Source organism: Haemaphysalis longicornis, unplaced genomic scaffold (assembly GCF_048455015.1).
Source record: "Haemaphysalis longicornis isolate Haplotype H1 unplaced genomic scaffold, Haemaphysalis longicornis Haplotype H1 scaffold_58, whole genome shotgun sequence".
Classification (NCBI taxonomy): Eukaryota; Metazoa; Arthropoda; class Arachnida; order Ixodida; family Ixodidae; genus Haemaphysalis; species Haemaphysalis longicornis.
This window is the reverse complement of record NW_027526401.1, coordinates 26246-42707: the sequence shown is the minus strand read 5'-3', so window position 1 is coordinate 42707 and position 16462 is coordinate 26246. Positions and strand designations below refer to the sequence as shown.

Genomic DNA, 16462 nt, shown 5'->3' with positions numbered 1-16462 from the left:
CGTTAAACCTCATAATCAATCACTAGCACATTCGGCACTGTCAGATGACAATAACAAAATGGCGAGCATGAGCGGAATTTAAGTCATGCTGTATGTTCTTAGGTTGGATTTTGGATTAGACAGGAGCGCAGTCAGAAGCGTTCATGGACTGTTTCGGTTTCGCTAGTTTGAGCCATCAGAGAGTGGTTGGGTGGGGAGGCTTGTTCAGTAGTACGCAAAAACTCAAAATACTCAGACTATGGGAGGGGGGGCTTGCATGGGTGGGGGGCGCTTGATCAATATTTTATGGTATGTTTGTGCGTTTGTTCGTAATTTACATTGTTTACCCCATCATTGCTACTGCTATAAAAAGAATATGTACTAAATTTTAGCGCAAATAGCTTGTTCTGCAAGCTTGTAATCCCTGTTCAATTTGCGTTTGATTTTGTCGTCCTCAGCCAATCGCAACGACTTGCCCAGAATTCCGTCATAAGTTCAGTGCGGAAAAGTATCTAGGGTGCCACTTGGACGTTCACTGTTTTCCTCATTATATAGCTTATTTGAGTGAAGTTTGCATTAAAAGTGGTGTTAGTGTTATTCTAATGAGGCCATCTTTCGAATGAATGCAGCTTGCGTTTTGTCTTCACGGTCCCTTTGACACTTTTTCAGGTTTCGTGGGTGGCAGTGGCGTATAGTGCTGTCGTAGCAAGGGTGCTTGCTGGCTGCATTGCTTTTACCATGGGATGGCCTTACCCCGGCCACCTGTCCTGCTTGCCTCTTCGCAGGTGGAGCAAATTCTCCAGAAGCAGGACAAGCGGCTACGGACGCGTCTCTTCACGGTTGTCTATCCGTACCGGGGCTCCTTCTTCCCCATCTCGTACGGCTGCACCGTGTGCATGACCACGCCGCTGACTGACGAGCCTCGCATAGCCCTCAATCCCGGCGACCGGGTGCTGGTCACCCGCTGGAAAAAGTGAGCCTCTCGTCTCTTCTTGCGACCGTCTCCGCTGCCGTTTCTTTCTGCTAATTTTTATTCACTTTGTGCTAGCTTTCTTTTGCGGTCCTTTCCTCTCTCCTGCTTTGATTATTTTTCTGGCCATCCTCAAGCTGTTCTTGGGTGTGCGGTGAGTAACATGGCAGTGGCTAAGTAAAGACGTTCTAAAGTACGTGTCAATGCTTGGGGTAGTTCACAGAAAATCTTAGTCAGGACATTGTTTATTTGGTGCCATTTCAGGGGCATTTTTTTTTGTTCATAAGTACTAGTCAAAGTAACTCTTCATACAGCAGGTAATTGTTTGGTCTGTGCCTTAGTTTTGTAATGTGAAATGAGTGTGTGCCAGGTTTTCGGCGGACTTTCTTTATTTTACTGGTTGGTATTATCCACCACAGTGGCTCAGTGGATAAGGTGTACTACTGGGTACAAGGATAAGAAAGTTCGAGTGTAAAGACTGTGGTAGGTTGATGCATGTTAGAAGCAAGTGGGTATTTTAGGGAGTTTGTCTTGCAGCAAGCATCCAACCCCTGAATGAATAGTGAGGGTGTCTTATTTACCCCCCGCCCCCTTCCCAAGAAAAGGAGCAACTACAGGCAGCGTGTAGAGGATAGTAAGAAACAAACGAAACCTTGTGCATTTGCTGTACTCTCATGAGCGGTACTTCAATCTTTTTGTGATTTCGATTTACGCACCGGGTTGGCTGCAGCAAGCATTGTGTAGAGAGGTACAGAGCTTCCACAGGGTCTAAGTTGAAGAAACCCAGGGATGCCGGATCTATACTTTCAGTGGGGGAAGAAGAGGGGGGGGGGGGGGGTCTGAAGCAAAAATTCCTAATTTTTAATGTACTTCAAAATATTTTAGTTAGGAAAATTGGGGTTTTGCTCAAGAGAAAAACCTTGACTTTTTTTTTTCTATAACCATGTGAAAAAATGTTTTTCTTATGCACAGCTTCTCCTTTCTTACTGGTTTAGTTCACAAACAGCACTAATAGACCCAGTACGTTTGTAGTTTACGGTGTATAAGTGATGAATTTTCTATTTCCAAAAGAGCAAGACTAAATAGGCCTACCAAACTAATTGTAGAGAATGGTACATACCGTAGTGAGCAATTTCTGCCAGTCTGGTAGCATGCCTTCTAAGCGAAAAGACTAGGGCAGCTTCGCAAAAGCTGAAGTTCCTTATTTAGAACATGTTTACTAGTCAGGGTGAGAATCAAATGGAGAATGCACTCGGCGAGCTGCTGCACGACCTTTTTACCTACCCGTCATTTCGTGGTTCCCTACGTCAGGAAGTGTCCACAAACAGTGCTGGCCAATCGGAAAAATTATAGTTCCCCCCTCTGCAGCACCACCCTCAAAATGGGGGACACGCCTTGGGCACACGGCAAGACTGCATACCGACAACAAACATACACACACAACGCTTGCTGGTTCGGGCGACACTGCAACAACTATAGCTTACAGGTGGGGTTGAACATCGCCATGGAATCCTGTCCACTCCATTTTTTTACAGCTCAAAGCCCTGGCCCACGCACGTACCCTCCCTGCTGCCACATTACATAAGCAGGGTTGTCACAGGTCCTTGAAAACCTTGAAAACCCTTGAATTTAAAAATGTCATTTTCAAGGCCTTGAAAGTCCTAGAATTTTTTATTGGCCCTTGAAAACCCTTGATTTTTAGGGGGATAATCATTAGATGCACTTTTTTGCAGGAATTTAAAGTATTTGTTGTGGATTTGAGGCTTTACTAATTTAAAAAAGATTGTAACAATCAAGTTTGAGTGTATTGCACAAGATAACAACACATGTAGGGAATTTTTGTTAAGCACGAGACAATATTGATAGTAGGAAGTTTTTAATCCAATTCATGTCATCATACAATCCCATGGAATTTTACATGGCAAATGGTGAACGAGGACATAGTCGAAGTTCGTCATGCCAGGCAAACCCCTGGTTTTGGCGTCCCTGAAAAAACTTGCTTCCTCACGAGTGGTGTTATACACTCAGTTGTAGCGAAAGCAGCAGTACCAGAAGCAAGCTTGGCTGTGGGGCTGATCCCTGCTTTCAGCTTGAGTCTACTTACTTAATTTTGGAAGAGTTTTAAGGGGGCTGGAATTGGTGTGTTCAGGCACATTCCTGCAAGGAGCACAGACTCCGCAGCACCGATGGCAGTGAACAACATCGGCTCAAGGCCCATTTTTGTTACTTGCTGCTAACCAGTCACTGAATGGCATGGAATGGTGGCCGAGGAAAGCAGCTAGCTAGCCATGCTATTTACCCGCCGCCGTGGCCCAGTGGCTAAGGCGTTGCGCTGCTGAGCACGAGGTCGCGGGTTCGATTCCCGGCTGCGGCGGCCGCTTTTCTGATGGAGGCGAAAAGCAAAAACGCCCGTGTGTATGAGATTTTGGCGCACATTAAAGATCCCCAGGTGGTCAAAATAATCCGGAGCCCTCCACTACGGCACGCCTCATCGCCTGCGTTGCGTCGGTGCGTTAAACCCTACAATTAATCAATCAGCCATGCCATTTGTTCAATTCATATTTTGTAGATTGTTGCAAACACTTTTTTTAATTGATTAATTAGACTGTGAGGCGGGCTGTAGAGGAGTAGTTCGGTATAATGTAGACCACCCAAGGATTTTCGGTGTACGTTGCGTTGAAATCTCACCGCAAGGTGTTTTCTTTTTCATTTCCCCCAAAAAGAAGTGCTGCCGCAGCCAACTTGCGTACTTGGGCTAGGTACGCACAACGTTGGAGTCACTGAGCCACTGAGGCGGGTAAATCGTTCACATAATTCAAACAGGCAGCAACCATAGCGGAAACTGGTATTTATATCATTGCACCATTGCATAGGTTGCACCCTCCTATCAGCTGCGCTTTTCCCGAAAAATTCTATAGATAAGTCACATCATTGTACAAGTCGCATGCTGCAGCAAAGCTGTTAACCTCTAGGTGGTCGGCATTTTTTGTGCTGGTGTGGTGTCCTCACTGAAGAATGGAAATACACATGCTTTTCTTTTCTTCGTATTTCCTGACACATGCGGTGTGGTATGCGTGACAGCCAGGGAAAGGGAGTGCACGTGGAGTGTTGCTTTGCATTAATCCCCTTCCTGTTGCTCTCTCTCCTGCCCTTTCGCACCCTTCAGCGTTCACGCGTGCTCTTGTCTTGGGCAGTTACCCACTTGACAGCACCACTTTTTGTAAACTACAGGAAACAATTACAGGGTTTGTCCAGCCTTTGTGAGGTGGCGCCCATGTTTTCGCAGTGTCTGCCTGTCCAGCTGCGTGTCAGGCTAGAAAGGTGACGTAAGGCAGGATGCCCCCTTTAACTCGCCACACCATGGATGCTTAGCTGGACTAGGCATCGCTACTGTTTCTATTGCAAAGTGGGGGATACAACAGGCCATATTATACAGGCAGCGTTGTTGCAGTGAAGTAACGTTCACCTATTTTCCAACTTGCAGCCAATATGCTTCAAACGGGTGCATGCTCACCTTGGTTCTTGGAGAGCGGCAACTGTTTTCTGGCGCTGCACCTTTTTATCCCTGCTTTCTCAACAGCTCGCATTGAGTTTGTACGTGCACGTATACAAAAGAAAAATATCTTGGGAAGGAAAGGGGAAAGCAAGTTTGCCGCTGCTCATTCTGCGAGCACATGGCTGCCAATTCAGAGGTAACAGAGGCAAAAAAAAAGTAACGGGAACTGTGCTTCGCCCACTGCAGATTAGTCTCAAGAATGTGCACCTGCTTCTGTGGCTTTCATGAGAAAGAATGGGTGGCGAATGGATGGGGGAGGGATTGAGTGACAAGGATTTTACGCGCACAGGTTTTTTAACAATGAGATCTTCAGCGAGGCATTCCTGCCCTGAATTTTTAGATTGCCGTGGCAGCTGCTAGGACCAGTACTGGGAAAAGGTCCATTAGGCACAAATCAAATACTGATTGGCAAAATTTTGTTTTCGGAAACAGCGGTAAGGGATGGTCATGCCTCTTTTTCACTCTTTGGGAGGTACAACATTTTGCTGTATGAGTGAAAACAATTTTGGGAGGGAATTTTTTGAGCTAGCCTCTAGATAGCTGCACTAATCTTAGAAGTGCATTTTGAGATAAACAGTCAAAATGGTGTAGTATTATGGTAAGCCCAGTAGCGAGTGAGCTAACGTCCTTGTTAGGGTAGCTCCAAGAATAGGGTTGTTTTCAGTTTTTCACGATTTTATTTTTTCTGCACTGTCACCCGTCTGTCATATTGACTGTGACAGTGACCACTTCTCTTCACTCTGGCATCAGTCGTCATATGCTCTGTTGTATTATCGTATGTTGGCAACAGTCACAGGGGTGGAGCAGCTGCACCATTTGTGCCATCGAGTGCAAAACTTGTTTACCTGCGCCATTGTGCGCCGAACCGCCCCTGTTGTGCAAAAACTCATTTATCAGTGCCGTCCTGCGACGCAGTGCCTCAATTGGGCCGCGAGATACAACGGCCATAATCCCCAGCGCCCGAAAACTTGGCGGAAACATCGTGGTTTCGATTTCATCAAGGTTACGAGCGGCTATGGTAGTTGGGTTGGGCTTAGCCGTAAGGCTGCAGGAACAGTGCGCCTTCTCTTTGCACTTCTTTGTGTCACATTTGCATGGCGTTGTTTGCCGGTATCGGCTGCTGCGCCACAATCAATCGAAAATGGCCAAAGGAAAATGTTTTCTCTGTCTCATAGCAAACGGATAGTATAATATTCACATAAAAGTTTGTAGTTTATTTGAAGTGAACATCAATTTGGTCGCACATTTTGGCGATCCTAGCCAGTGATCTGACCTATTTCGACTATGAGCGCGAGGTTTCACCTTGGACCGGTAATAACGCAGTGTGCTCACTGGGCCCCAAGGCAGATAACTTCGCATTTTGTAAACCTCCAGATACAGTACAAGAACTGCACTCCTGGTTCACAGTGGGTTCTAGTGCATGGTAGATTGCTTGATATAGTAGATGGATAAAACGTAATTGACAGGGAACTTGCACAGCGGGGCCTGTAGGGAGATTAGGGAGGCACCATAATGTTGTGAAATGATGTTACATCTGCCCAAATGGCATTTATGGCTGCTCCAAACGTGCTCCAAAAGTCCTTTCTGGCTGCTCCCAACCTGCTGCAAAAGGCACTTTTGCATGCTCCCAGGACTGCTCCCAAACCCATGTACTCTGTTCCACCCCTGCAGTCATTGCCTTTTGTTGTGTGCCTGACATTCTTTCTGTACATTCGAATGCCTTTTCATTTCCGTGTGCAGTGTACCTGAACAGTATGGGTTGCTGCGAAAAGCATGTGCCAAGAGCTTTTTCTGTGCCATTTAAAGTTGCTAAAATTTCTTCGTTCCTTGCTCTTTGCAGTCACTGGCTCTATGGGGAGATCGACAGTGCAAGGTTCCCCACAAAATCACGTAAGTGCAATGCCAAGAACTCCTGTCATACTGGTCTATTTATCACAGGCTGTATATGGTCTGTATAGTATCACCTTGCTGCTTTAAACACTTTTGCGTACCAGTAAAGTTCTATGCTTCTGAAGTGATCACTCTTGGCTACGCTTTTGGAAAAAGTGCAAAAAGAATGCAAATGTATTTCCTGTGGTGATGCAGAGTTAGTGACAACGCATTCAGAGAAGACAACACATTTTTTGTTGTTTTCTTGCTTAGATTACAAAATGGCCACCAACAAATGTGTTAGTTGGCAGAGTTCAAACCTAGAAGGTGGGAAAAAAAGAATTCTTGTTTAACTGCACCAAAAGTCTTATGGTACTAGGTAATGGGAGCAATAAAATTGCTGCTTGATTTTCTGGTCATTTAAAATTTTAGATAGTATGCTCAGCTGTTAGAGTTATAACAGAACAGTTGTAACTGAATGTTTGTTGTTCATCACCGGTAAAGTTTTCACACCAAAACTTCACCTGGGGTATGAACTGTGCCATAATTTATGTAGATCACGTGAGGATCTTTAACGGGAACTGAAATCTCTTGCATACAGTTTGCTGTAATGTAGTTTAACATGGCGGAGGAAACATTGTGGGCCCCCCTTTTTTCCTTTCTTTCTTTCTTTCTTTTTTTTTTTTTTCTGTTCCTTCAATTTTCTGTAAATGAGCCCCAAAATGCCTCAGAATTGTCAAAGTGCTAATTCTGCTAATCTGTAAAACCTGTATAATTCGTCTCTAAAAATGGAAAGAAGTCCTAGGTCCTAAAGGGAAGCCTATGGGTAGCGATTCCTCCTTTTTATTGAACAAATTTTTCTAGCAGTCATGATCACTCGTAAATGCAGGCAGAGGACGAGGGAAACCCTCCCGTAGAAAACTTTTGGAACCAAACCTGTGCATGTTTTCATTAACCCAGCCTTTGTGAGACTAAACAGAGCACAAAATTCTTTCTGTGTGGTGTGTGCACGTTTTGAGATTCAGTGGCTCAAGCATTCTCCTCAGTTTCCAAATAGATGCATGATCTGGTTCCTGGAACCCTTTTTTCCATTTCTTCCTATTGGTGCAAATATTTTGGCCAACCTTGCTGGGCCCTGTAACTCTGGCAGCAGCCTATGAAGGCAAGTTGGATGGGGATCAAAAAAGGGGGGCAACTCAATGGCTAGTGCCTGTGCTCAGTAGCAGTGTTGGGCTTTTCAGAGCGCAGGCTGAAAGGCTGGTTCCCGAAGTCGTGCGCAGTCGAAGTGGCCGGCAGCAGAGCAAGCCGCAGTTGCACAGAGGCGTCGTCGAGCTTCACAGACCAGAGGAAGTACAAGTGAAACAGGCCGCAGTGTCGCCACGGTCGTCGTACAACTGCCCATTGTGGCCACCAGATAGTGCAACTGTCAAATTTCTTCCTCCTGCGAGCAGGGATTGCTGCGGCTCGCATTTTATCATGGGCTTGGCCCTGCCCCAATTTAGCTGTAAATATTATTTAAAGAGAAAAAATTTTACCTGTTGCCTTTCGTACAGGAGTCTGTCCAGTCATTTTTCCTTGATTTGTTGTTGATGCCTTGGAGGCTAGAAGACGTTTGCCATCGAGCCTTGAAACTCTAAAGCACACGAGAGAACTGAATTGTTGTGCTCGCACTTAGACTGCAAGCCGACTCGGAGTTGAGGGAAGGCTGCCATTGTGTGTCTGCAACCGTGGCAACGTGTCACAGTGCTTTTTATTGGTGCCCGCAAATGCGTCTACCCACTTCTCAGAAAAATCTCCAGTCATGAGCGTGTCACATATGTCGTATTACCAGAAGTGGCTCTTGGGTAGACCTTGGTGGTGGGGTGTTTCAGATTGAGGTATTGTGCAGCCAGATGATAAAAAGGCTCCGAGGGCGCCTAAGCACTTCTTATGAGTTGTGGATGCAAGATGTCCAGTTGAACGATGTTGAGTGCTTCTTTGAGTTTTGCGCTGCAAGTAATGTTCGCTTGTTTGGCCGCGTTCATCCGCTTCCTTACTTTGTCTGTGGTGTACTTGTGTAACAGCTGAGGAGAGTGGCAGCCACATGTCACTGCCGCCAGACGCTGAACAACGGCCGCCACGTACTGTTTCTCTGCGCATGCCCAGGCACTAGCGTGTGCTATGGAGTGCTCCTTTTCTTTGTGTTTTAGTTTAGGAGCTGTTTCACTGCTACAGACATTGCCAGTGGTGGCTTCTTTGCTCAATGAACCATTGTAATCTGTCGCTTTGAAAGGTCGGAGGGGGAGGGTGTTTCAAGTGGTAAAAGCTGGAAGGACAGGGTCCAGTTAAGTAGGTGTAAGCAGTTAGTGAGTGACCCAGCTGCAAGTACAGTGTCACTGTAAAGTTACGAGAGTACAGGTACAAGAGAGCTGTGTGGTTCGTCTGTGTGTGTAGAGGACAGGAGGCCTGACAGTCATAGGGGAATCCATTGTTAAGGCAGAAGCCATCCTGCCGCTGGGGATGGCTTCTTGGGCTTGTGAAATCGCTTGGCGTTTTCATAGGGACTGGAAAAACAGGTCAAAATAGTAGTGCAGATGTGTGTGTTGAGCACTGAGCACTCTAGGTTGTATGGCAAGGGGACCTTCAGAGTATGTGATGTGCAGCTTAAGAATTTGAATCCCAGTGGGGGCAAGGGGAAGCTTATGATGTGTTGATGTGCCGGTACTTATGCTTCACCACGTGGTAAAAATTTTTGTATAACATGGAGTACACGATTATTTTCATTCTTTGTTTTTGTGCTCAAAAAAGCGTGTCAAGTGTTGAGCACTGCAGCAGACACTAAAACTTTTAACTTTCTTGCGCGTGCAATTTTTCTTATTTCAAAGAAAACTCATTGATTGAAGGGGTTGCAAAAATTGTACTGTGTTGGAGCATCTAAAACTAAAACAAGATCACTGTTTTCCTAGCTTTCGTGCAGACCAGGGGTGGTATTCTCGTAACTGTCCCTTTTGAAAACGTCCCTTTTGAGTCCCTTTCATCGTGACGTACTTCCGGTTAAGCAATAAGCGTTAGTAGGTTTGTTGCGCTCGCGTTACGTCACTTTCGGTTGTTTGCTTTTAGCCAATCAGGGCTCGCCAAAAGGGGCACTTTTGAAAGGGATGCAAAAGGGACAAAACCCGAGAATACAGCCTCAGTACTAGTGTAGAAGGGAAGAAGAGGCCATTTGAACTGAAGGCAGGCATCGGGATGTATAAGAGGAATTTTACAAACGTGGTATTTTTGGCTACCGTGAGAGATTCACATGGACAGTCTGTATCTCTCGGGGTAGAGAAAAATATTCCTTTCATCTGAAATTCGTATCAAAAACAAACTGAACAAGCAAGTATATGACTAGGAAATGTGTAGGTCTTTGTTACCCCTACCTGTACCTGCAGGAGTGTTACATGTTCTGTCTTTTTCTTTACCTTAAAGGAGCCATGAAGACAAAATACAAGTTTGGTTTATTAGAAAGGCTGCTTTGTTCTGATAAAAATGATGCCGTTTTCATCGCAAACTTCCAAAAAATAACGGAGATATTAAAGGAAACATGTGGAGCTGTGGCGACTCGCTAGCCAGTTTCCAGCAACTTTTCTATGACGTCACAGAATCTTGTTTGGGCGATTGACGGCGGCCTAACTAATAAATCGCCAGGACACATGACTGGACTATTTTAGTGTGGCTGCTAGTATCGAATCACTCGAATGCTAACGTGCACCCAACCCACTGAAAATTGTTTTTAGTGCTGGCCCATATGACGTCGCTGACGCCGATAACACGTCACTGTGGCGCGAAATTTGAAAGTTTTTAAGTATTTCTTGCAATTTCATCGGTTAAAAACGTCTTTCGTGGCCGGATTGGGGCTGAGTGAGGTACTGAAGCCTAACTCTGTAAAGTTAAACAAAGTATTCTCTTCATGGACCCTTTAAGGTCTCCAAGAGGCTTATACAACGCATACCGACTTCTTTGCTTACTGTGTTAGCCACGCAATAAGTGCATTGTGCAAGGTCTTTCTGTGCAGCTTTTTTTTTTTTAATTCTCAATACTGTCTCGAACGGCTTTTCATACACTGGACCCATTTTGATCGCAAGCCACTTACTACCCTGCAAGTTGCGCTGCCACTTCTCATCAGTGAGCGCAACCTTAGTTTCTAAAATGCTGCGTTACACTTGTCTTAATCGCCAGCCTGCTGTCACAACTCAAAGGTCTTGCTGAGCTATGTTGAAGGTGATCAGATAACAAGTAATGTGTCGGCGGAGCATTACAGTAAAACCTCATTACAGGAGACAATTGGTTATGAGAGACATTGTAACGAAAACAGTTTGATTGATTTTCCAATGATCACCATGTTAGCAACTTCACATACAAGAGACCTTGGTTACAAGACAGGTTTGTTGGGTCCCTTGAGTGTCTCTTGTAACGAGGTTGTACTGTAGTAGAAACGTGTCAGCAAGCAAATGGAGTGGAGGTGTTCTGTAAACAAGTCTTTCAGCTGCATTTTTCTGATTGGAAATGGGAACTGTGTTTGTTGTTCGAGGGTTAATGAAATTCACATGCCTGCTCTTTGCCCTCATGTGAAAAAGTGGCAGTAGCTACGCCACCTCTGTAAAATGCAACCGAAACTACAGGGATGCGTCAGCCCATTCTACATGGGGCAAATTTACCTGCGAATTTGAATTGTGCAATGTGCTCGTTCAGCGAAGCAGCCCCTTTTTGCAATGGTGGTAAACTGCCAAATGGTTGACGCGGGCAAACTCTTCGGCGTTTTCATACTTTCCATAGCATTTTTGCTTTTTCAAACTTTTCATAGCACCCCTCCAAGTGCTGTTCCCCATGCTTCCATGGTTTAAAAGACGTGTGGCTGGTGTGAGTTAATATGCTCCTAAACAATGTTGTTTTAAATGTTTTCACTTTGATACTTTTATATGCTCTTTGCTGATGTTCCGTAACATGCAAAAAAAAAAATGACAACACTTTCACCATTTCAAATGTACCGAGTACAGGGAGAACACCACAGAGGGTTGTGACAGCTGCTTAGCATTCACTTCTTTTATTATAGCGTTCACTTCTTTTATTTTAGCATTCACTTCATTGACACACCGTGCCACTAGTGGCAAGGCATTTGCTTTCACAAATTTTTATTAATGAGAACATCGAACACCGTGATGTTTGCACACATGCTGCTGTGTCAGAATGGACAATCGCAGTGTGTCAAACATGAAACATGGGGCCAGTTTGTTGTCCCGTGTATTGTCCTCCTTTTTTCTGCTCCAAGCTTGTTAACTTTGATCTGGCAGCGTGTACATAAGCACCATGAAGTGCCAATTAACCCGTATTGCGGCTGTGCAAAGGATGCAGACTTACTGGTATGGTAAAGAAGGAAGGCACTTGTCTAATGAGAATAAAATGTTTGTGAACTTTGACAAATGCTATCTGTCAATGCATTGACCTGTTTGAAAGTCTAATGCAGTATATCGTGTGCTCCCCAAGTCATATCTTCGAATGGTAAGGGAGTATGGGTTGTTTTCAAGCTGTGGCTGTAATTGCACGCTGTTTTTGCTTGTCGTGTTTGGCACAATTTTTCCTCAAATTTAAATCACTGGTAGTGTTTTAGACAGCAAACTCTTGTAGGCCCTTTCGACACCATTTTGCAGATGACTTAGATTTCTGTATGCAACTTTTCTGACCTACTCTATCCTTTGCTGCTGTGTTGGTTTATGGTCACCCTGAACAGCCATCATCGTCGTGGGTGAAGGTTCAGATGCTTTTTAAATGTGGAAGCCAATCACAGCCTTGGGCCAGGCTTGGAGCTTGGTTATAATGCAGCACAGCACTCCTGCACATCTTTTTTATGTTTTATGACCGGTAATTTCCAGTCACCTTTGCAGTAGAATGGCAAGCAGTAGTCTTCAGTTGTTTTTGGGTATAGAAACCATTGATGGGCTTTCCCACCTATAAGCCTTTGGGAAAAAACAAAAAAATTTAACTCTTGCGGCCATTTCCCAATGTTCTGGGAACCGGCATCGTAGACTGGGCACTGCACTGTTGAAAGTGACAAGGCTCAAATATGCAAGGTGACCCGAGAATTATAGGTCTTTTACATCTTTCATCTTTGTTTCTTTTAAATTTTGGTTCGAGACAATTATAGTTAAGTACTGAACTTCCCAGAAAGTATGCAGTTCATTTTGATTAGCTTGATCAGATTCAGAACCATTCCGTGGTATGAAAATTTCTGACCCTCTTTTTTGTTAAACCTCATGTGCAAGCATGCATTGTGAAGTTGTGTAGGAGCAACGGCTCTGCAATTAAAATGCATGTTATCTGCAGCATTATACCTTCCAGCATTGAATAAGTAAATGACTGAAACCTACTATTGCTACTTTGGCAGGCATATTTGCTAGCTGTTGATGAGGCTTATGCTAAGGAACTTGGACTGCTGTTGGGTTTGCATTTTTCTAGCTGAGAAAGGGGAAAAACTTGCTTTTTTTTTCGATTACATGTGTTGAGATGTCTCCTGACTATCTCCTGAGCTCTTCCAAGACTATTTTTGCGTTTGTGTGTTTTGTATTTGTTAAGTGGGCGCATTTGTCTTTTTTAACCTCTACTACGGAAGTGACAGCTTGCTTTTTGCTCAAGGTATTACGAATCACTTTAGATCAAGCACATTAGTGTGGTTTTTATGTTGTAGCAGTTGTCAGTGATAATCTCGTTCAATGTGGAAATGCAGAAATGCTGGTCACTTGAGACAAACTTGTACCCAGTGATTAGTGCAGCTGGCATGCTTGTTAATTAAGAGGGAGCTTGCACATTTTGCATTGAATTTCTAAAAGCATGCAGCACTTATTTCAGTAAGCATGAGCACGCCAACTTTTGTCTCCCATTTCTTTGCTTTTTGTCACTGCTCTTGCAAGTTGTGTAAAATTAAGCCAACGTGAACATTTCGTTCTTGTCTTGGTGGTAATGTGGAGCAAGTCAGTACTCGGGAATGGGCGGCTAACGAGCTGCACCACTGTGCTTTCTTAGACCTTGTGGCCAACATGCTGGTTGTGTGCTGAGTTGCGCCTCTGGATGGGCTGCCATTTGTTGATCTCGGGCAGGAATGTACTTTCTGTCCTTTTTTATACAATGAATTTATCCACTGATCTCTGTGAACATGTATTTGTGCTTGTGGGGGCGGTGATAGTGCAGCTTTAGAAGGCAGTGCATTCGGCAAAGAGTTGCACTGCCTGTTGACTTGTGTTGCTATCAGGTCAGAATTTTTTTTTAGTGGAAAAGTGTTTTCCTGGGTCATAGAAGCAACACATCAAGCTGAAAGAAAAGAAAGAGGCTGGAAAACTTCCTTTGCATGCACGGCTGGTGAATACTAAAAAAAGTGTGATTGATTTCAAAAATGGCGGTTGCACGCTCCAGTATTTGGAGTCGGGTGTTGGACCTAGTGGCTATTTTTGTAAGTGCAGTCCTCAACGGTAGTGCAACTTGGCATATTGTGAAGCACCAGCTAAGTGCGGATACTGAGCCAACACTGCATACCATTAAAATCTTGCAAAGTATCTGTGGTGTACGTGCTGTGTGGCTGCTAAGTCGAGCTGAGGCCACCGTACAGCGTTTATAGACAATTTTTGTGATGGCTTCAAGATCCACTCGAATGGTTAGTGCTACACTTAAACAGGAACAGTGGAGTGCGGTGCCCTTCATTCTGGTACCCACAATTGTTACTAGACTCCACACTGCAGAAAGATTCTGTGGGTTTGCTTGTGATCAACAGCTTCAACTAGTAAGGTTGCTGAAGCGACAAGGTCAGTGCAACTATCCTGGGCAATTAAGGGGTGTCGCGTAGTGATATTCTGAGCAAGTGTCCACAATGCTTGTGGCAGCATTGTTCTCAAACATGATTTGGCATTACTGTTAGCAGAAACACTTTTTATTTGCCTCTTTAATAATAATGTTGTCTGGCTGTTTAAGTAAATACACCAATTTCATGAGCTCAGAGAGTTGATGTCTGCACGGTTGTATGACTCTCTGGTCTGAATTTCACTGTCACTGCCAGCTTGTAAAGGTAAAGTGACCCAGTGTGCGAGGCGAGTTCTGACTCAATAGGTTGGTCCCAATGGCTTCGAGTATGCTCACTGTGATGCATGGGCGTCGGCAGGGGGGTGCAAAAGGGGCACTTGCCCCCCCCCCAGCCCCCCCAGCACAATTGCCCTGCCCCCCCGCCCTCTTCCCCCTCATACAATGGGTTTGCCCTCCTCAAGACAAAATTCTGCCGATGCCCATGCTGTGATGTGTACATGTTACATTGCATTTTACCGAGTTCTAGCACTGTGATGAAAGCTCCTTGTAAGTGTGTGTGAGTGAGGTAATGACGGGACGCAGAAGTGGATGGCCGCTCGATACTCTGGTGTATTTTTATTGTGCAAGTCTTGTGACAAAGACCGACTGGATATTTTGATGCCAAGTGTCCCGTTGCTGGTCTGCTTGTTGTATACCAGTGTGGTTTCGCCTCTCCAAATGTGGTGTGGAAGTGGTAGTGTCGCTCCCTCTCAACTTTTGTTGGCTTTACTTTGCGCACCTTTCATTGTAAATTCTCTTCTCACAACCTGACCGAAGTGGCTAACATTTTTGTAATTGCACCTGCCGGTGTTTTGTACTTGCGCCATGTGCAAATCGTGCTGCATATCTTTTCTTGTCAAGAAGTTTAGTATTATGATGCTGGTGGAAAATTCACAGCGATAGAAACTTTTGTGAATAAAAACAAATTATTATTACGCAGGCTGTCTTTTTCTCTGCATATGGGGCTGTTCATTGGATACTTTACATACAATTTTTTTTCTTTTTTTTAAGGATGACTGCCGACCTAAGGGCAGGCAAAAGCCACATGAAGCCAGTTTGGCTTGGATGTTCAAGATCAAGAAAACTATTCATTCTGACCTGCGGCTTAGGATTTCCTTGAATTTTTTAACATTTCACAGATGACAGCTTAGTTTGGCAACTTATGCGTTCATTGGTGATGTGAGAGCAGGCTTCCTGCTCCCAATTTGCCTCGGTTGCAAGCTCTGAATGCTTCACCAATAAGCAGGACAATAAAAAGTACTTTCCAATGTAGCTGTAAACATTACGATAGCGCTATAATGTTGCTACAAAACGGCAGTCATCCTCGGTGATGCATTGTAGAAATCTCAATCTGAGTGCTTCTAATTCAATCTTTTTCATTTCAGCTATGAAGCATCTCTTGCTAATACAAGGCATGCTCTTGAGATGTGCTTCAGTGTTTGGGATGGGGAAACCTACCATGTTTTTGTTTTTCCTTAACTAGCGCTGTGCTTTATTAGTTTTGCAATGGAAGAATGCGTCCATACTTAAAGACCACTGAACAATTATCATTGTGGTTCAACAGTGAACTCCTTGCATGTAGTATTTTGTTTATCTGGAAGTGGTCGGGTACAAAATTTTAACTGGGAGAGATTCGCTCACATTTACAAAGTGCTCATCTTATACAGCAGGACCAGAGACACACATGCACAAAGTGCAAGCCAGTTCTGCTTCCTTAGCTTCAGTGCCATTGTAATGAATTGGGCAAGGTGCTTTTCACCAAAATCTCATACACACTGGCATTTTCACTTTTGGCCTCAAATACTGCCAGGGATTTATACACACCCCCCTAACACCCTCCCAGAAGGACTTCGACACCCCCCCCCAAAAAAAAGATTCCACAACCACAAGCACCCTGCCTAGGGATTTATACAACACCCCCCCAAAATTATACTGCCAAGATGGCAAGGGATCAAAGTTTCATCCCTGTGGGCGGTCTGAATCAACTCGTAGCTCTTCACTGCAGCACACCTCATAGTCAAAATGTTGCTTCAGCGCATTATTCAAATTTTTGGAATAATTGTAATTGCCGCCTCTGAGACCAGTGCTCAAAAGACTGCTGGCTCGTACTTTAGCGTGTCCTCCCAAATAATGGAACAGTTCGTTTCACGGTGATGGTGGGGCGAGGGAAAAATGAAGATAAAATACAGAACTCATCGCTGCTCAATGCATCAAATCTCCTGCAGCGAGTAGGGTGGCCAGCT

At 44.5% G+C, this 16462-nt stretch overlaps 1 protein-coding gene across 2 annotated transcripts in view; it reads left to right on the top strand.

The window, feature by feature from the left end:
* The window catches only part of LOC144140972 (palmitoyltransferase ZDHHC6-like), a 52490-nt gene extending 37020 nt beyond the window's left edge, over positions 1-15470 (top strand). The window contains exons 6-8 of one of the 2 annotated variants that reach the window (XM_077672453.1): positions 765-952; positions 6346-6395; positions 15231-15470. In XM_077672453.1, coding sequence (XP_077528579.1) covers positions 765-952; positions 6346-6395; positions 15231-15235 — 243 coding nt within the window. In that variant the 3' untranslated portion in view covers positions 15236-15470. Of the gene's footprint in view, positions 1-764; positions 953-6345; positions 6396-7615; positions 15155-15230 lie in introns of those variants that run through there. The other variant, XM_077672452.1, reaches the window with a different exon arrangement.
* The last annotated feature ends 992 nt before the right edge of the window (positions 15471-16462 follow it).